The sequence below is a fragment of the Juglans regia genome, chromosome 16 (assembly GCF_001411555.2).
Source record: "Juglans regia cultivar Chandler chromosome 16, Walnut 2.0, whole genome shotgun sequence".
NCBI lineage: Eukaryota > Viridiplantae > Streptophyta > Magnoliopsida > Fagales > Juglandaceae > Juglans > Juglans regia.
In genome coordinates this window covers 5,993,875-6,015,231 of record NC_049916.1, presented here as the reverse complement: position 1 = coordinate 6,015,231, position 21,357 = coordinate 5,993,875, and the positions used below count along the sequence as shown (strand labels likewise).

General features: G+C 34.9%; 3 protein-coding genes across 5 annotated transcripts; 1 reads left to right on the top strand and 2 right to left on the bottom strand.

Annotated features, from left to right (window-relative positions):
• The first annotated feature begins 382 nt into the window (after positions 1-382).
• Positions 383-2,564, top strand: LOC109007524 (nascent polypeptide-associated complex subunit alpha-like protein 2). The gene is made up of 4 exons (XM_018987210.2): positions 383-691; positions 805-910; positions 1,774-1,892; positions 1,979-2,564. The coding sequence occupies exons 1-4, from the start codon at positions 599-601 to the stop codon at positions 2,324-2,326; spliced, it is 666 nt and encodes a 221-aa protein (XP_018842755.1). The 5' UTR covers positions 383-598; the 3' UTR covers positions 2,327-2,564.
• Positions 2,565-2,678: 114 nt separating this feature from the next.
• LOC109007523 (peroxidase 5-like) lies at positions 2,679-5,076 on the bottom strand. 2 transcript variants are annotated; one of them, XM_018987209.2, is made up of 4 exons: positions 4,820-5,076; positions 4,326-4,517; positions 4,040-4,205; positions 2,679-3,859 (listed from the first exon to the last, which is right to left on the bottom strand). In XM_018987209.2, exons 1-4 carry the CDS (start codon positions 5,039-5,041, stop codon positions 3,447-3,449), a joined length of 993 nt encoding a protein of 330 aa, XP_018842754.1. In that variant the 5' UTR covers positions 5,042-5,076; the 3' UTR covers positions 2,679-3,446. The 2 variants fall into 2 exon arrangements, with proteins under 2 accessions (XP_018842754.1, XP_035542488.1); XM_035686595.1 differs by having other exon boundaries at positions 2,679-3,754; positions 4,820-5,054.
• A 3,417-nt stretch (positions 5,077-8,493) lies between these two features.
• Positions 8,494-15,429, bottom strand: LOC109007521. 2 transcript variants are annotated; one of them, XM_018987207.2, is made up of 6 exons: positions 15,360-15,429; positions 14,441-15,079; positions 10,894-12,947; positions 9,973-10,161; positions 9,661-9,838; positions 8,494-9,585 (listed from the first exon to the last, which is right to left on the bottom strand). In XM_018987207.2, exons 2-6 carry the CDS (start codon positions 15,045-15,047, stop codon positions 8,681-8,683), a joined length of 3,933 nt encoding a protein of 1,310 aa, XP_018842752.1. In that variant the 5' UTR covers positions 15,048-15,079; positions 15,360-15,429; the 3' UTR covers positions 8,494-8,680. The 2 variants fall into 2 exon arrangements, with proteins under 2 accessions (XP_018842752.1, XP_035542064.1); XM_035686171.1 differs by having other exon boundaries at positions 15,348-15,414.
• Between the last annotated feature and the right edge of the window lie 5,928 nt (positions 15,430-21,357).

Genomic DNA, 21,357 nt, shown 5'->3' with positions numbered 1-21,357 from the left:
TTTTAAATATTCAAACTATCGTTCTACTACAAAATTAAATTTCTTCCTATGTGTGGTCTTTGAAAACCCTGGAAATGAATTCCAATTCCCCTTTCTTTTAGAAAGAATAGAAGATAAAATAGAAACGTACCAATGAGCCGCATGCATCAATTTGGAGATCTTAAATGTTAGAAAAAACAAACCATATAATATTCAAACTTTTTAAAAAACAGATATAAAATCTATGGGAGAATATAATTTAAATATCATATCTTATCCGGTAATTGATTTAATTGAGTGTTGAGGTGTATAAATTATAAAAAGCCCTTTTTAATAAAAATAAACAAATTATTTTTCTTTTTCTTTTCTGATGCTTTATTCCGTTAAGGCTTACCCAAGAGGTAGACCGTAGATATGGGCTGCCGACTTCTAGGACTTGAGCAGCAGTAGAACTCAAACTTGGCCCAGCTCGTGAGAAAACCCTTATCTTTACACATTTCACCACTGAAAGCAACGTTTATCCCCAAGTGTTGAGTCTCCACTTTTCCTCTACTCATCCCCATAGCTCAAGCTGAAACAAAATTCCCCAGAAGCAGCAGCAGCAGCAGGAGGAAAAGCCATGTCACCTGGACCAGTGGTTGAGCCCGCCGAGCCCGAGACTGTGCCCCAGGCCCTCGCCACCGACGACCCCAAGAAGGACCCTGAATTTCAGGTCCCCCATTTAGTAGTTTTACATGTGTATAAATTTGTTTCATTTTCTGGGGTTCATTTTGTTTATGTTTTTTTTAATTTGGTTTTTTTCATTTTGCGTATGTGTTTTGGCAGAAAGATGAGGTTGTCGTCGAGGATGTGAAGGAGGATGAGAAGGACGATGACGAAGATGATGAGGACGATGACGAAGACGAGGATGAGAAAGAGGATGGGATTCAAGGTTTTTTTTCTAATTCTTCTTTCCGTTTTTGACCGCCCTGTTCATTCATAGGGTTCTCTTTGATGGTTGAATCTAGGGTTTCTTGGTGTGGTTTTTTCATTTATTTTTTGGATGTGAGTGGTATTTATAGTTTTTATTTTTATTTTGGAAACGGGGGGGTTTACTTTACTAGAATGAACGTTGATCTGAGGTGGGTATTGGAACATTGATTGAGATTTTATTGAATATTTTGGGTGTGTTTTTATCATGTGTGTAAATGGTTTGTATGCTTGGTTATCTAAGGAAATGTGGAGAGGTTGGACTTGATTGGTATGTATTGAATCCAGCAAGCCCGAAAAAGTGAAATTGAAAAGAAAAGGTTGTTTGGATCATGAGTTTGTAATAGCTTTCCAAAAGCAAAAGAAATAATTCTTTGTTTGAGATAGTGCCATTCAATCGCTAGGGTGTATCTAAGAGTGGTTTATGCTGATATGGATCACCTTGAAGATGAAATACCATTGTATTTTGCTTTTGCTTGTCAAAAACATATTATAGAAAATTTCCCTTCTGAGATAATAGAAGAGACTGAATATTTTGAATGCTAATTTTTTTAATGGTTTTCAGGTTTTTGCAACACTTGACCCATTGTAGAAGTCTCATTTTCTAACGATTACTTTGTTTGTGCTATGTCTCAGTTGTCTTAAATAATACATAGAACAGAGACACTGCAGCTGCAAAGATATTTACGTAGTTGAGTTTGGTTTCGTTATTCAACTTTAATAAATGTCTGTGTTATTGCTGGAAAGTCAGGGTATTTCTTAGCCATTTAATTATGTGAATTTTTTCTCTGTTGTCCAAGTATTTGATTCGAGAATAAGGTGCAGGTGTGAATGAGAGTTCCAAGCAGAGCAGAAGCGAAAAGAAGAGTCGCAAGGCAATGTTGAAGTTGGGTATGAAACCTGTTACTGGTGTTAGCAGGGTCACCATCAAGAGAACCAAAAATGTAAGCTGTCATCTGGTTTCCTTTTGATGTAATCAGATATCTACTTGATGGTTTGAAACTCACTGCCAAATATTCTTGCTGTTCAGGTACTTTTTTTCATCTCAAAACCTGATGTCTTTAAAAGCCCACATTCTGAGACGTATGTCATATTTGGAGAGGCAAAGATAGAGGATTTGAGCTCACAGCTGCAGACGCAGGCTGCTCAGCAGTTCAGGATGCCAGACATGGGATCCGTTATGGCAAAACCAGATACTTCTGCTTCTGCTGGAGTGCAGGTGGATGAGGAAGAGGAGGAAGTTGATGAAGCTGGGGTGGAGCCTCGAGACATTGATTTGGTCATGACACAGGCAGGTGTTTCAAGGAGCAAGGCTGTCAAGGCTCTCAAGACTCACAGTGGGGACATTGTGAGTGCTATTATGGAGCTCACCACTTAAATAGGTTTCACAGTCTATTCTTCCTTGTTGCTTTCAGACGATGAGTTTTGCCGTTTTGATATTTATGTCAGCATTTAGTTATTTCAGTCAATTTGGTTCGCATCTGTGTGGAGGTTAATTTACTTTTTTTGTGTTGCACTCGAGACAGTTTTGGGTCACAGCAAGGGTGTTTCGTTCTTCTGAGTCATTATACTCTTGAGTCATCAAGGTCTTCTTTACCGACTTATTGGTTTTTTTAGGTCTACCACTCATCTAAGCTTTAATCCCAACAAGTCATGCTATGGTTTCTTTACAAGATGATTTGCTAGAACCTTGCGTAGAATGTCTGGCAATATGTGGTTGGGAGCCAAAGAATACTTGCATTATATCTCCAAGAATTAAGTTCTTGAGATTACTTGGCTTTTGAATTTATGAGCTGTGTCTTTAGTATTGTGTTGGAGGCAGTTTATTTTTGGATTAAGTCCAAAAATCAACTAGTAAAGTAGGTAGAACTTGAATGGCCGAGAAAAACCCTTGATATGCATGCTAGGACAAAGTTCGTGTTGTTTAGCTTCAAGGATCTGTCTAGAAGGAAGAATTCTGGCAACAAGAAGTTTAGAATGACTATATCAGAAAACATGTCAATTTCTATTCAAACATGGGTTTGATTCACATTTGTAACTGTCCATAAAGAAGAAAGTTCATGCCTAAAGTGTGTCGAGATCTCCTCAAATGATCATGGGTTTCGAGTAGGAAGGTCATTGAATTATTACTAACTTGGAAGGCCATTGTCGCATTGACATTTGACTCGTGGATTTGATTTGCATTGGAAAGAAAAATGTGTGTTTTGATTATCCAAAAGGTGTAGCTTACGGAAATGGACTTCTGGATATGTATTATTTAGCAAATAAACGGAGGGAACCAATTGTGGATCAGCAAATGAACGGACGGATCATCTATTGCAACGAATATATAAATAGAGTGGCCAATGTAATTACCGATAAAAAAAAAATCCAATGTAAGTAGAGTGACCTGAAAGCATGCTTCATTAGCTTAAATATTTGTAGTAGGAAGAATACAAGCATATATAGTAAGCACGTAGCTGGCTTTTAGCTTGAAGATCAGTACAATATTCCTCGATCTAGCTATTTATCACCCTGCAATTCGTACGTATCTCACCAGCATTACCAGTTAGCACGCCAAGTTGACCCATCTTCAACATTGCAGCAGCAAATTTGAACCTCCAAAGCATGGGGTTCCTTGCATTTTGATTCACTTGGTTAGCTGTTTCTGGGCTTCTCAGAAGTGTTTGGTCTGATGTGAACAACCCTCGGTTAGCCAGGATGTCAATGTAGTAACCCACATCGGTTACAGCAGGGCTAGAAGGGTTCATTGGAACCACTAGGTTAGGGTCTGTGCTGCCTTGTGGACACTGCTCCTTCAACCTAGCTGCGTACATGGGATCTAAACTTGGATCCTGACTTGTTGTTCCATTGAAATTATACAATCTGTTGCTAAATGAAGTACAATGAGATCGGCCAATGGTGTGTGCTCCTGTTTATCACATATTCATAGTATTTTTTAGTAGATTTTTGCATATCAGATCTTGTCATGTTAGCTGTGTAAAAAAGTGTCTTCCACATCAACTTACAACAACTTACAAGTAGAAAGAATTATGAATTTGGGCCAAACAAATCAACATGGAATTTGGGTCGCAGAGTCTGAAATCCTTACCGGAAAGGGTGACCATCTCTTCTTGTGTGAAACCCTTGTTTGCAAAGGATTGAGTGAGTTGGTCGACATTGAGTGTAGGGGGAGGTAAGTTTGTCAATGTCTCTGAAGCTAGTGAGATTCTGCCATCTCTTCTTCCTGCAGGAACATAATATCTGACTCCTCCAGTCTGCATGCATGAACAAAATAAGAGTGTTCAAGATATCTGTTCAGTAAAGCAAACCTAAACTAGCTAGTACTGTTTCTCAAGAGCATATATAATAAGCAAATGTAGATGCACGTGTCTCACTAATTCTATGCTATCTCTTGCTGCAAAGGCAACTATATCAGCACACGAAACAACCCCCTTACAAATGGCTTCAAGTTTAGCCTTGGCATTATCAATGACTTCAAACCCTCGTAGGCTGGGGTTATTTGCAGGAGAATCTTTCTCTGCTGTGCTTGATGCAGTGGAATCAATGAGCACTGATGCTTCACAACCCTGAAAGTATACATGTACTAACGAAGTTACTATTTTTAACCATCATCATCTTATCATCTCATGAAATGACATCAAATGACACAGATAAGTGAAAAATAACATCAGAAAATAATAGTTAAAAAGACGATCATTTAGTTGCGCATGATATATTTATCGAAAGAAACATACATGATGCCCTACTAATAATGCAGTCCTGTGATCTGTGGTTGTGTGTGTGTGTGTAGAGGGAGAGGAACAAAGACACAAAATCTATCTTAAAGAGGCAATGAAAAACCAAAGTGGCATGATGATGATTAACTTACTCTAACAAAGCAGTCATGAAAGTGTAGTCTAACAAGACCAGCCGCCACTCCCTTATCCTTAATGAAAGCTTTCCTGACCTCATCTTTAACTATGAATTCAGCCAACATACATGAATTCATATAAAACCCAACTTGAAGCTGAGAATGCACACTTTGAGTGCATAACAAAACCACAACTAAAATTATAGACAAACAAGTAATTAGCTTCTTACTTGAACTCATGATCTTGTACAGATCAAGTTAATAAATAGTGGGATAAACTGTATACATGCATATATAGGTGTATATATAGTTAGTGCAATATTACTTTATAATTCAGAGTCGGCTCCGTTTGGATTTAGAAAGTGTTTCATTTCATCTCATATTATCATGACAACTTTTTCAAAATTTTACACAAAATATAATAAACAATTTAACTTTTTTAAATCCAAATTCAACTTTTTCAAACCTCAAAATAATAATAATATTAAAAAATAATATTCTAACAATATTTTTTTTTAATTTTTATCTTTTATTTAAAACTATCGCATCTCATCTCTAAATCCTAACCATCCTATAAAATGATATGCATCTTTGTAGTGGCATGTGGGAAGGCAATAGCCTGGAACCCATTGTTGGTCGATCGGCAATAGTAGAAGCTAGAAAGGACAACTGGAGTTGTTAATTTTGATACTGACATGCATTGATGCATGCAATCATATGTAATTGCATTAAATATTTACATAAAATATTCTACATTCATTGACTTTGGGTGCAATAAAATTCAAGATAGTTCAAAAAGATAGGGACACTTTCTAAAAGGTGTATGAACACATACAAATCTCATAGAGCTATATATCATGTTATTCAAGGCCTCTAATATAGCCACAATTTACCAAGAAATTAATACAAAAAAAGGATGCTTTTTGCAAGGGGAGATAATGAATTCACTCCAATCCAAATAACATGTATGTATGTATACTATTTTTTTCAAAAGTTTCAAAAATATTTCATATTACGTGCATTCGTCTTATTGATAAGTAGTAATGCACAAATAATATACAGAGAAGTGTTACAGTAACAAAAACGTTTAACAAAAGTAAATTAATCATAAATTGATATAATTTCATATGATACGTTAGATCTATTTTATAATAAAAATAATTTTATAATTTGATGTAAGATAACTAAAAAACTTGGCCTCGTTTGTATTCGTAATCCATCTCAACCCACCTCAACTCATCTCATCTCATCATTACAACTTTTTCAAATTCTCACACAAAATATAATAAACAATTCAACTTTTTCAAAATTTAAAATAATTTTTTTAAATTTTTACACAAAATATAATAAATAATTTAATTTTTATTTTATTATTCATAAATCATCTCAATCCATCTCAACTCATCTGAATCCAAACAATGAAATGATGAGATACCAACTTCATTTGAATAATAATTTATGCAATAGTAGGAATTATATTAATCCGAAGGGTCTTGAGGTGGTTGCGCCGTTTGTCGACTAATGGGAGATTTTTGGAATGATTCGTCGGTGGAAAGAAATCTAATCTGAAATTATATTATATATGTAGGGCCTAAAGATAAAATTCGGGTCGGTCATTTGACACTTTCAGAACGTCCAAATATCCATTTGGACATCAATTGGAAATCGTCATGTCGAATCCGACATTAATATGGATTCAGGTATTAGGTCTAGTTTATTTTTATAAATGAGATGAGATGAGATGAGATGAGTTGAGATTAAAATTAAAAATTAAATAAAATATTATTAATGTGGGGATAAAATACATCAAGCCCAAAATAATTATTAATATCCAACCTATTAAGGAGTCATCACTAGAAGATAAAGAAAGAGAGAGGAAAAGTGGACAGAGAAGGAACAGGAAAAGGCAAGGGGTAATGTGTTAGGAGAGAAAATAGGTGATTTGATGTAAAACAAAGAGAAATGACACAAAGGAAGGAGACAAGAGATAAAAGAGACACGTGCCTACGATTTACGAGACTTTTTTGAAGGATTTGAGGGATTTTCGGCCAAGTTTCGGCCTTGGGGGGCAGGGGTGGGGGCGAGAGAGGGGCTTCATCTTCTTCAACCTCACGACAGAGAGACTCCAGGAGAGGAGAGAAATTAGATCTCTATTGTACAGTGAGGACGAGAGATCATGAGATTGTAAACAAGCATATTATAGTGGAATATCCACTCCTTAAACCCCGTGGACTTAGGTCTAATACCGAATTACATAAATTTGTGTGTCCATCTTTCCTTATTTTCTCAGCATTTAATTACTGTTCACTACTATAGACGTACGCACAGACACCCTAGAGCCGCACCAAATCATTGTCAGGGGCTCCAGACCACACCGATCGAGGCCCAACCCTCTTCAGCATGTCTGAGAATGAATATTTCTCTCTTTCTAGATTGCACCATTTTTAGGCGTTAACAGTTAGAATATATTTTTGTTTTGAGATTTGAAAAAATTAAATTATTTATTTTATTTTGTGTGAGAATTTGAAAAAATTATAATGATTGGATGAAATGAGATAAGTTGAAAAGAGAGAAAATTAGTTATTTGTTTCCTAAATTTAATGCACACTAAGATGGGTACTAAATTGGCCTTTGATTGCTCCATTGTTTGTCTGGAAGTTTCGGGAGAAAGTACTACAGCTATAAAAAATATTTTATAAAAAAAAATCTATAAACTGACACGGTTTATAGTTTACTACTCTATAGTATATTTGAAATTTTTACTACTCTATAGTTTATTTGAAATTTTTATTTTTTTAATTATTTTATTTTAAATATTTTTTTAACATCCTTAATTATTAAGAAAAAATTAAAAAAATATACAGCTTCACTAATAGTCAATTCCTTAACCATCAAGTAAAAAATTTTTTTAAATAGAATAAATGTAGTAAATAGATAGTAGGAAGTAGTAAGCCTATCATTATCCATTTGTAAGTTTATTTTAATAGAATCTTTTTGTGGTTAAAATATTTATTAAGGTTTTTTTAAGTTTGTAAAGGATCTTCAAATAATTATTAATTACAAGATTATTAATTATTAATTATAAAAAAATTTACAAAAATAAATTTACATACTAATGTGTTTTAATATGAGGCATGAAATTTACTTTATAATAAAAGAATTTTACAATACCATAAAAAACAATTTCAGTTTTTATTAATTTTTTTTCAACTATGCAGAAGAAGTGAGAACTACGATAGATCATGTAATCTACCATTCAAATGTTATCTATCAGCAGACACATAGGAGGAAGAAAATCATGGGAGTTAAAGAGCTTTGCTTTGTCATATATGTTGAGTTTTGGAACACAGATCAACCCTCTTACTTTAATTTTGACTCTTACTCCTTGTGCTATTAATTTTATCACTCCGTCAAATTTACGCCACGCCAACCTATTAACCATATCAGTACCATTGGATGTCAACACGTGTCCACAAACATATATGACTAATAAAGTCATAATAAATATAATTTTATATAATTAAAAACTTAATACCTACAAAAACAAATGTCAAACAATAAAAAACCCAAACAAAAACAAAAAAATCTTGAACCTAAAAGAAAGGATCTGGAAGAGGTAAAGATTCATGGGGGTGGGCATTCAAATAGAAAGCAATGCAACTTGCAAGATTAATAGCCAAAAGAGATAAAAGGGAAAAAACAAAACACAGGTTCTAAAAATCCAGATTATGTTTAAAGGCTAAGTTCAAAGAGCAGTCATATATACTGTTGTGAAAGTAATTCCCATGTTATATTACAAAGAAACTGCATGGCTTTCTTTCAGAAAATATGAAACACTTTACCAAAGGAATATTCAGGTCCAACTTGAGCTTAACAGGTCTAACCCATAAGCTCCTCCTCCGTTACATGTTCCCAATCTGATGAACTGCTATCATACCAACCTGCGGCAAGTGGATCCCCAAGCCTGTTGGAGTGGCGAGATTGGACCGTTGGATCATCCTCACGAAGATGAAACTCCTTCACTGTTAACTTGTCTTCAGGACTGTTGGCAGTGCGATGCTGCAAGACTGGTCCCAATTTAACATCCACACTTCCATCCTCTGATCTCTCACTACTAATTGGCTGGTGGTTTTTCTCACCTGAAAACCCAAGATGAAACACCTCTGTCGGTTCTTGCCTTTTCACATCCATGGATCTCGAGTTGTCATCCCGGCACTTGAGGATATGGAATCTGGTCATGATGGAATCCTCAACGTCATCTGTGTTGGGGCTGGTTGAAATGGGAGAATTCTGGATGGAAATATCTAGGATCAGGGTGTCTTTCTTAACCTCATTCAGAAGAGGAGAAACACTTGAGGTCGGTGGTTCCTCTACATTTGTAGCCTTGATAGGATTTATGCAGCCACCTTGGCCTTCTAGAATATTAAATCTAGCCATAACATCATTTGCATGGCAGGTTGGGCTGATGATAGGAGAAGTCTGGATGGACATATCATGGGCTGGACACTTTGCTTGAGCTGTTTCAGGTGTCAATTGGTCAACCTTGTTCAACTCAGGATACACTTTTGAGCTTGACACTTCCTCTAAAGTAGTAGCGGAATTTGAGTGGTCAATCCGGTGTTTTAGAATACCATATCTAGCCATAACATGCTGCATGGAAGGGATATCCTGGATGGAAATACCAGAGTAAGGGCCAACCTTGGCCTTAGGTATTAATTTGTCAACCGCGTTTAAATCACAGTAAGCCTTGGATCTTAGTCTTTTCTCCACATCCAGGGTATTTACTGCCACATATGAAGCACAAGAATATTAGGTTAAGCAATAACAAAGGAACTATCAGTTTTAGATAAAATTAGTACCTTTTGCCTCGTGCAACTCAGATTTCTCCATCTCAATCCTCATACGATTATAGCGAGCCTTATAGTTGATGGAACATAATTCAGCTTCTGCTTCTAGCCATAAAGTTTTATACAAGAAGCCATTTGGCTGCATTTCTTCCTCATGATCACAATTGTCACTGAGAACCTTCATAATAGCCTGCAAAACATAATCCACAGCGAAGAACTAAGGTTTTATTTCCTTTTTGTTCCCCTTCCTTTTGCATTCTTCATTGGGAGAATAATGACCAACAGTTATTATGGATGTATAAAAAAAACAAACAGAAAAAGAACCTGCGTCATGTTATCTTTTTCCACCATGTTGGCACCACCCTTCACAGAAACAAAATCTGATATCATCTCCATTTTATTACCAGAACCAATATTATGATGCTTTTCCTCATGAAGACCCTTATGGTCAAGCTGATCCCGAGTGATAACAGCTGCTTCTTTTGTCACTCTAGGCCTGTCTACATTCACTTCCTGAAGTCCAGCATAATATGATTAAAAAATATCCTAGCACAGTTTTTTTTTTCTTTAAACACCGGGGACCCAATCTTAGAAGCAGGAAAACAGATAAAAAAATCAACAAATTCAATCTTTAATGGAAGTTTCAGACTTGTGAATAACTCACAACCTAAAAGGCTAAAAATAAGACTTCATTGTTAAAAAAAGAAACATTGTTTTTATATTCATGATCCAAATACAAAAATAATAAAGCTTAAATTGTTGAATGGAATATTATAATGAACGGTTTCATATTTTTCCTTTCAGTCAGCTATCTAGAACAAACAGGGAGCTGCACTCTACACATTCAGGCATCCGTCTCGTTTCAAGAAAAAATCATTATGCTGTGCAGCTTGCTGAAAAGTCAAAACTTTCTCAAGTGGATAAACCTGCTCTCTAACGAAGATACAAGTGGCTCAAATATCTGGGGTTTAAGAGAATCTTTAAGAAGCCTGCATTAGAGCTTTTTGTGCTGTAAAATAGTGCTCAGATATGAGAAAGGCCATCTTTTTTTCATATAATGGCCTGTACAAAAGCTTGCCATTTACTTCATAATTGTGTCATTCATGTGGTTAACTTTAATCAGTGAAAAAGAGAGAAGCAATCCAATGGATTTACAATATCTACCATTTATTAGAAAGGTAACTTGTTTCTTACCTGGTAGAGAACCAAGTCTATATTGAGATAAAACAGAAGAAAATAGCCTACCTTCGGAAGCTTTGGTAAATCTTCAAGATATTGACTTGTGCCTTGCTGCGGAAATATTGATTCTCGTGTTGCAGTCATTTGTTCACCGTCCTTTAATATACATCGATGGAGATTAAAGATGACATCCTTAAGGACCTCACAGTCTCCATCCTTCAGTTCAAGTGAATCATTTGAAGAGTGAAATAGAAGCAAGTCAGACATGTTACGCATTATATTAATCAGCATCTGGACATCTATTTTTGGGGTTGAATCTGGCTCATGCAGTTCGGTAAGCTTAGCAGAAGAATCTTCCACTGAAGATGATGAAGACAGGCCATATCCAGAGGAATAGAAAGACACATCAGGTGAACTTGTAGCATCACTGATACTAGATCCTGGATCTTCAACACAAGTCTCTGATGAGTGCTTTTCAGGAATCATTTTGCTTGATTCAAAATTTTGCTGCCTGGTGAGGGAAAGTGTTAAGTCCGAACCAACTGTGGACATGCTGGGTAAGGCATGGTCTTCCCATGGTTCACAAATGCTATCAGTATGTTGAACTGTATAGTCGTAGCATGATTTTGAAAGAAAGGATCCATCATTTGCATTTAAAGAACCATCAGATCTGGGATCTCTGAATAATGAGTTAGCATCTGAAGGCCCCTTTGGAGCAGGCGCTAGGCCTCTTCCCACATACATTGTCTTCTCATTTGGATTTTGAGATGAGAATTTTACTGCATTATCAATGGCGAGAGGGAAGACCTTAGGCACCTTACAATCAGAACTATTACATGATTCTATTTTTCTCATATATTGAGAACCGATGGCTTCAGAAGCTTCAAATGGAGGAAAACAAATAACTGGAGCTCCTTTCCAGCATGGTGAGTCCACAACAGGGTTATAATAATCTAAGCTCTCAGAAGAATTCTCAATAGGATCAAGTGTCAAATTGAAGCCATCTGAACTTGTACGAGATATTTGAAATCCAGATTTTGGTTTAAAGACTTGATCCAAGGCATCCTCAGAAATTTCTTTCTTCTTTGAAAGCTCTTCATTTTTTAAAGATAATGATTCCATACTAATAGAATCATTTGTGTCTAGGTGCATTCGGAGTTGGCTTGTATCAAACCGAACTTTGTTTTTAGAGCCTAACAAGGGAAAGGACTCGTTTGCGTAGGAGGGACTATTACCACAAGCATTTGGATCAGTCACATCGGTCCCAAAATTCATATCCTCAAGTGGACCTGTATTTGGTGCAGACATGCTGGTGTCGACATCTGGTGGTCTATTGAAAAGTGAAGGAGAAGATGTCATGCATGATGCACTGCCACTCATACTAGCATTACAATGCCTAATGTGTTTCTCATGTGAAGCAATGCATGGCACTTGACGTTCATACATCTGTGTGATTTCTTCAAAGGAGTACTTTTTATGTGGTTTTTCTAGAAGTAGCGAAGGGGCACCTGTATTTGGTGCAGACATGCTGGTGTCGACATCTGGTGGTCTAATGGCAAGTGAAGGAGAAGATGTCTCGCATGATGCACTGCCACTCATACTAGCATTACACTGCCTAATGTGTTTCTCATGTGAAGCAATGCATGGCACTTGACCTTCGTACATCTGTGTGATTTCTTCAAAAGAGTACTTTTTATGTGGCTTTTCTAGAAGTAGCGAAGGGGCACCTGTATTTGGTGCAGACATGCTGGTGTCGACATCTGGTGGTCTAATGACAAGTGAAGGTGAAGATGTCTCGCATGATGCACTGCCCCTCATACTAGCATTACAATGCCTAATGTGTTTCTCATATGAAGCAATGCATGGCACTTGACATTCGTACATCTTTGTGACTTCTTCAAAGGAGGGTTTTTTAGGTGGGTTTTCTATAAGTAGCGAAGGGGCACCTATGGTAGATGTTTTTGAATAATCAATGGGCATGGTTGGCAGATTGTTGACTGGGAAGGATTTATTGCTAGGCCATTCCGTATTTGAACATCCACTGTGCTTTTCCCAACCCAACATATCAATGATATTGGAACCTTCTTCACATGTGTATGAACCTTTGGAGGCTTGAGCTCCTGTGAATGGTAAATAATCATAAAAATTTAATGAGAAAAATCAGATGACCCTTATAACAATGTACTCATTACATATCTTTTTGTTTTCCTTTCTTTTTTCTCACAATCCCAAGGCTAAAGTTTCAGTAATAAACAACATACGAATGGTAATAACATATCTACACAGAACAGCAAGATAATCATGAGTGAGTATGAGTGAGGCTGGTACATTTAAACAAAAGGATAAGGAAAGTCCATTCTAAGACATACTAATTGATAAAACAGGATGAAGCAAAGATCAAGTTAAAAAACAAACAAAAGGATAGCAAGGAAATACTTCGATCATTAAACCAATCTATCATAATCTCTTTTTCAGTCTAACCTTCTACAGACGAATTGACTAACCCTTCCCACCCCAACGTTCTTTCTGACCTTTTTTCCCATAACCTTGAAATGAAGTTCTCCTTAACAAAATTGGGAAATATATCAAGCTCAAGACCCAAAATAAAATAGGAAGTCAAATGTTTGTGCACCTAAGCTGACACAGCATGATAGCCGAAGAAGGATGACTACAGCACTAACCATTATGTACACCTTTCCACAAGAAAAGCTTTGGACTCCATCAGAATTTAGAAACAAAAAATCTCAAAGAAATATTATTTGATACACTTGATTAAGGCCTTGTTTGAATTGGAAACTCACTTCAACTCAACTCATCTCATCTTGTCATTACAACTTTCTCAAATTTTCATACAAAATATAATAAACAATTCAACTTTTTCAAATCCCAAAACAATAATAATATTAAAAATAATATTCTAACAATATTTTATTCAACTCATCTCTGAATCTCAACTCAACTCAATAACGAAGTAATAATATTCCAAAACATATCCAAATTAATATCCTACCACAAAAGTATTCTAAATTAACCACGGAATCCCAAAATTAACCTAAGATCAAGAAGAGACTCATAAACTTAAAAATTCCGAAAATGACCAAAAACATTGACAAAAGTCCTTTCAAATGCCCTACATCATAATTCCCTTATTTTGTGCTAATGGTTTAATGGGAAATATTGACCAAGCATGTTAGAAAAATTGTGGGTTTTGAGTGAGAGTTGGTTTTCTATCATGGTGTTCACCAAATTCGGGATGTCACAGAAGCATGTGTTGTCCACAGGTTTTAGAAAACAAATCTTTAAAGTTAAGTAGAAAATTAGTTAATAAAGATAAAGAGGCTAAAACTAGCATCCAAGTAAAAGATTCAATCCAAGTGGAGACCAGGAGAACAGTCACATACCCCAAAAATAAGAAAGATTTATTCAGTAACATCTTGAAACTGTATAAAAATGAATCCAGACTTCATAACAAAAATCTCGATGAGAACAAATTGACCAACAACATTCAACCATAATAATAAGACTGATAGATTGGAAAATTGTAGCATTCAAAAGCACAATAACCAAATAATGAAACAAAAATCATATTTATTTTAAGGTAAGGTAGAGATACCTAGGTTCGCATCATTCATGAAAATGGAGGACGAACCAGATACACTCAACTCCTTTGAGCAGAAACCCCCTTCAAGGTGGCAACCAGATTGAGTATGATCGTTCTTGGAGGAGGACCCATCCAAGGTGACAACGTGGGAACTCGATGACAAATCATAACTAGTTTCATCTGGAACCACCATAGGATCATGGTCTTCAATTGGGAGCGGGATATATGAGGGATAATATAGTTGGGCTTCAACATTACTAGTTGCCACGCCATCGACCGAAACCGGGGCGATAGGGTTCACTGAAGACAAGTGGGTATAGGGTGAATGAATATCATGAGAGGCACCGTAATCATATGCATCCGATGAATGAATCGGATCGTATTCTGTACCGTGGTTTGAATATAAACCAAGCCCAGAATCAGGATAGTCGGAAGGGAGCCAATTGTGCAGAGAAGAACTCAAGGGAACGCCATAAGAGAATTCAGTCCAATCCCCAAGCGAGCTTACAATGGGTTTTGTCACAACCGTAAAAGGTGGGGCTAAAGCCGATAAATTTGAAGAAGACGGTGCAGATCTTTCATGACCATGAGACCCAGAATCCATGGACCCATTATCCATCGACTTTCTTTACTTTTTCTCTTCTAATTTTTCTGGTCGTTAGAGATAATTAAAATCCAGAAAGTTTAAAATCATGCCAAGGGAATTAAAGATCAAAGCCAATATAAGAAAAAAATAGACAAAAACAAAAAGAAGTATACGGATATATATGATCAAGAACAATACTGATCAAAGAGCTTTAAGCATGTTAATGTATTGTCCTCTAAGAGATATAAAATGCAACCTTTATTAAAATGATTCGATGAAGATGTTGTGCTGGTAAATTGTACAGAAAATCTAAAGGATTACGGAGATTCATACTAGAAGACTGACCGGAGACTGGAGAGAGACAGAGCGAGATACAAAGAGCAGCGTGGTCTCTGTTCCAGGAAAACGAAATAAGAATGGAGGAGGAGGAGCCACATACGTGGAGCTTACTTACTTTGATGTCAATTACAAAGAAGCCCCTGGTCAAAATGATCAAATAAATTTTGCTTTTTTTTTTTTTAGAAAAAAAAAAACAAGAGATACATTTTGCTTTTAATTTTGAGAAACGTTGTTTTTTTTTTCAATACATCAGATTAAATTAATGAAATTAAAAAAATATTATTTATCATCCTTATACTATACACTTATTTTTCTTTTTTATTTTATTTTTTTCTCTTAATAGATATGTAGTCTATAAATAATGAGTAGAATAATTTAATTAAAAAATATAATAAAAGAGGTGGGGACAGCAAACATCTCAAAAAACATTACAATGCAAAAAATAAAAAATAAAAAAATTAGAAAATAGAATTTAAAGAATTTGGTCCAATAATTTCTAGGCCGACAGTTTTGCGGTTTGAAGGAGAGTCCATCACTATTAGGGTGCATTCCATAATTATTCATATTAGAATGGGTGGTTGATGATATCTTATCTCATAATTTTAAATAAGAGTTTTGTTATTTATCATTTTTGTATATTATATATTATATTTTTTTTTAAATTAATTAAATTCTCTTTGTATCATTTATATATTTACATATTTGTTAAGAAAAAAAAAATATATATAATATGATGCGAGAATGATATATAGAATTTATATTTAGGTAATGAATATAACTTCTAAAAAAATATTTAACAGTTTTGGTAAAGAGTGACGGATACGGTGGCGCGTGGGCCACATGCGCTACCACTCTCACGTGCTGCTCATAATGTGAAGTTGCTTTGTTGGGGAGGGAGAGATGGATATCAAGAGATTTTAGGTAGGGCATGTGTGTGATGGTGGGTGGCGCGATTGGACGCTGCTCTGAAGCTAAAAGTCCCTTTAAAAAAGTGACTCAAAAGAAAATTTGAAAAACATATGAAAATATCATAACATAGTTTAAAAGCCCCCTCTTTTAAAATGTAAATTAAATAATAAAAATTATATCTTTTCATCTGTTTAAAATTTTTTTTAAGAGAAATTCTACATTTATGATTGGATACATATAAGAATATCTCCATATCAACCATTACCTCATAAACCAATTAATGAATTTGGAGCTCCATCAGCACACACAATTTCCTTTCGTGATTGGTCTGATTTTTATTACTGTTGATACTCTCTACAAATAAACGTCCAAAAGATAGCACTATGCCTAAACAAAACTCAACCTCACTCTTCATAGAAAGAGAGGTGTCAACTTCTACAGACAAACGTTTAAGCGACAAACTTTTTTTTTTTTTTACTAAACAATAAGGAAAGCAGTAACATAGATGTGAAAAATGACGAATTACAGTTTCGACCAACTCCAGTAGACTTCAGAATCTGTGATGGTGTGTGAATGTACTATGATTGTCTCTTTTCAGCCACAAAAGTCATATCTAAAAGATCTAATGGTGACGATTCTAGTGATCTGATGCATGTTGATAGAAAAGATGTCGGAATGGATGGCACGTGAGGACCACGTACAGTTGTGAGAGGCGCGTGAAGACCACGCGCAGTGATTTCTCCAAACGATTTACGGTCTGAGAGTCTTCTGTGATATGCTTGTCTTTCGAAAGTTGACGGAAAACTGTAGATCTATCTTTTTCGGCCTTGAAGGCAACAAAAAAAAAAAAAAAAATATAAGAGAACAACATTGATAGAAAAAGTGTGTAGATGGAGAAAGGAGGGAAGGAGAGGGAGAAGAAAGAGGAAACCCTCCTCCTCCAGCAAAATTCTTTTTACAAGAAAGAGAAAGCGAAAGAAAAAAAGAGTTTCCCTTTTTATTTATTTATCTATTTACTTTTAATGAGAGAGCCCCATTTTTTAAGCTAATGAAAATAGATAGATTTTATTATTTAATTTAGATCTTAACACTAGTTAGAAGTTTCTAGCATCAAAAGGAGATTGAGATCTAATCTAGGAAGGGCATGTGGAGGCATGCCACGTGTTAGGCAGTGGGGACTGCTAGTCTGCCGCTTGAAATTGACCGCTCCATCTTACCGCCCAGCGTAGCATATGCCACGTCGTCACGTGAAGACAAAAAACGAAGTAAAAAAATTTCAAACCCTTTTGCAAAACATGATTTGTGTGAACTTTGAATCCTAGCTCCCATCTCGCAGCCACCTTTGATGAGTTTTTCATCCACATAGAATCACACGATTCACCCCACGAGAATGTCCGTCGCCTCCATCTTAAACTTGCAGTAGCCCTTTCTCCCTCACGCTACACTCCACACCGATGTTGTAAACAAGCTTAAAAGCAAAGTAACCTAGATTAATTTCCAAAATATAGGTCTCTAAACATAGCAATGAGTTGTAAATGGCACTCCCAGTGATGTCATGCACAACATATCATTTACCACATTAGATCCTGTAAAAAAAATAAATCTTCAGCAAGAAACTATAGCAGCCCATGGAGAAGACCAATAATATGACATAATCACGTTGTCCCAAATTTAAGAGCCCAGACTCTGTTTTTTCTAAGGAAAAATGTAGAGATTAGAGAAAGTGAAGCAAAATGCCAAAGATTGAGAGTATAAGCATCTCATTAATGTCGATCAATGTTTAGGAGTTCGGCAATAAGTGACCAAATAAAATTGAAAAGCAAAAAACACAACTGTCCTCTATTTGTTTTTTCAAGAAAATGAGAAACCTCTGCTGCTTTCCGAGAAGAGGATTACGAATACGCAACAAAGAAAGTAATTCTAAGCAACAAACTGTTTGTCGAGAAAATGTGGGGATTGCTATAAATGGATGAAAGCAAATAGGTAGGAAAGTTTGAGAGTGTCACTTGAAGGGTCTGGAAAGAGCTTTGGCATTTGGAGGGGTCGAATGCTTACCCTATAGCCAAATCTGGGTGGGTAGATGCTCTGTCGCCATGAGAATAATAAAGAAGTTATGCTGCCTTGATGGATGATACTCGTGGAGGAGGGAGCCGATGTTCGGCAGTGGAAGGAACTCGTGATGGTGTTCGGCGACAGAAGGGTTCTCTTCAAAATATCCCGCTTGATTTGATTTTTCAGCCCCTTTTTTTTCTTTTCTTTATTTCTTAAATTAATAAGTAATGTAGCATGCCACGTCAGGTGGTCAAATGGAGCGGGCATATACAAGCGACACAGTAGCGCCACTCATTAGTAATTATGGGCGGACGAAGGTGGGGCTGTGCTTTCAATGGCGAGGTGACAAAATGTATTGGCAAATCTAATCTTAGTAAAATGGGGAAGAAAAACAAAAAGAAAATAGAGATAGGAGAAGAGAGGGAAAAATATTTGCATCAGCCTACTATTTATCACACACTCAACACACTTAGTGTATTGAGTTAAAAAAAAAAAAAATTGAATGCATGGTATGTGAAGAGTGTAGGCTGATGCATATAATTACTCGAAAGAGAGAAGCCGAATAAAGAAGGGTGAGTTGGGTGTGGGTAAGCTACTTGTCTTGAGTTTTGGGGGGACGAATGTATATAAAAATCTGGGATTCAAATAGAATAAACTTTTCATGAAGTGGTATTATCATATTGATTTATTTATAAAATAATTGATTAATTTATAATATTTTCATCCTTCTTCTTCTTCTTCTCTGTTTTCTACCCAAGTTACTTTTTGTTTTATGACAAGAGAATATATGTGTTTATGGGGGTATTATAAATTTAATTATCATTTTATGGTAAACTTGTGTGATTAATTTCATAATTTTCAATATATCAATAACTAACACGTGGAGAAATAAATTTTTTATAACTTTTTTTTTTCATCAAAATATATGATGCGGTATTTCATATTGGTTTTGTCTTCTATACCCAAGTTTATAGGAATGATAGACATTTTTTGGTTATTGTAGTAAAATTCATGAAATCAAAAGGTTTGCAATCATAAAAACTGTTGGATCCACTTTATATATTTATCTATCTTTCGCGTGAGGGAATAGTTTTTGAGGGGCGCGCAGGACAATCAATTAGGATAGTGATTGGGGTTTGACAAAAAACAACTATAATAATGTTGTAATTATTGTATCAAACAAAACCAAAGACTAGGATAGGTTCAAATAAATCTACCATGTTGCGATATAATTTAGAGGGGTCCCACAACTTTACTAATTCCAATCATTACCTCATATATAATTAATTTTTAAGGATATATACAATTTCTCTAAATAAAGTTTAATAAATATTTTAACTTCAAAGAAAATTTAAAAAAATGAATTCATAAATTAACGTATTTTTATATGATACGATAAATTATAAATCTACTTTTATTATAAATTAATAGATCTAAAATATCACAAGAAGCCATGTCAAATTCTAATCTTAATCAAATATCCTACAGCACACCATAATCAGATCTTACCTTTTCTCACAATGGCATTTTATTATTATATTCATGATCTTAGTATTTTTCATGAAATGATAGTATCCATTGTAAAATGGGTAATGAAAAAAATTGTATAAATATCGATTTTCAAAATATTAAATAGACATTTGCTACTTTTCTAATATTGTTTTTACAAGTATATTTTTGTAATTAAATGTCTCCCATTGATCGAATTGTTTAAACTTCAAATAAAAAGTTGAATTATTCACTAGTGAGAAATGATATTTGTAGTTATAGAATGTGCAATTGCTGTATATTTATTTTTATATAGATCCTATATTTACTTACTTTTTCAAAAGAGTATACAGTGCTTGCATAATCCATGATTGTATCTAGTATTACTTATCCACTAGTACTAGCCACTAAAACAGCTAGCTTGACCACTAACTTTCATGATTGTATGAAACGATATTTTGTTTTGACATTGAATATTAGGAGTCATGGTTAATTTATTGTTAGTAAAATGAGAATGATTTATATAGTTTTAATACATACGTGCAAGTTCAACGTATTTTCTTTAAAAAGAAGTGGACAAATGATTCAAGAGTGTACTCACATGAATAATCCTATTTTTTAATAGTGGACTACACTATTTTTCAAATACAGTGTGCGAGCTTGGACACTTAATGTTGTATCTAGTATTAGTCTAATAAAATATAATCAAATGCTTGGGAATAATTCCTATATAGTAAGCATTATTCTCGGTAGATATAAATATATAGAGAGTATTTGTTTAAAATTTGTAATTAATTTTCAATCACACTTACTAATGCTATATATATATATATATATATATATATATAAAGTAGTTTTATATATCAACCATTTAAATGTCTTAAAACGTATGATATATTTAAATGTCAGCCACTTATCTTTTTTTTTTTTTTTTGAAGGAAAATGTCATAATTCATTCATTAAGAGAAATATACATCCATCACCGGATACATGCGGAGATATGATCCTCATATCAATCATTTGGAGCTCTACCAGTATACTACTAAACTGGTTTGGACTTCACTGCTGCTGATACTCTCTACAAACAAACATCCAAGAGATAACACACTGTCCAAACAGAGACTTAACCTCACTTTTCATAGAAAGGGAGGACAGGAAGGCTTCCTCCGATGACGACGACGAAACTCAGATCTGGAGGCTTTTTTTTTTTTAGTGAGAGAAAGGGTTCTCGAAGGGAAAAATGGTTCTTTGTTTTTGGGATTATTTTTTTCACGCAATAGTACTCTTGAATCCTTGATTCCAATGTCAGCCACTTAGAATGTATAATATAAGAAGTATGAAGTAAAATAAAACATAAGAACATAATTTTTCTATTTTATTTTTTATTTTTTGGTCATTAATTAAGTGCCTATTATGCCCATATATGATGAATGAGTTTATGGGTGTATACTATCATATAGATTTTATTATTGTTTTATTATAATGTTCCACATGATTACTTGTATTGATATCAAATTAATATGGTGTCTATTGATTTTGTCTATTGTACCCCAAT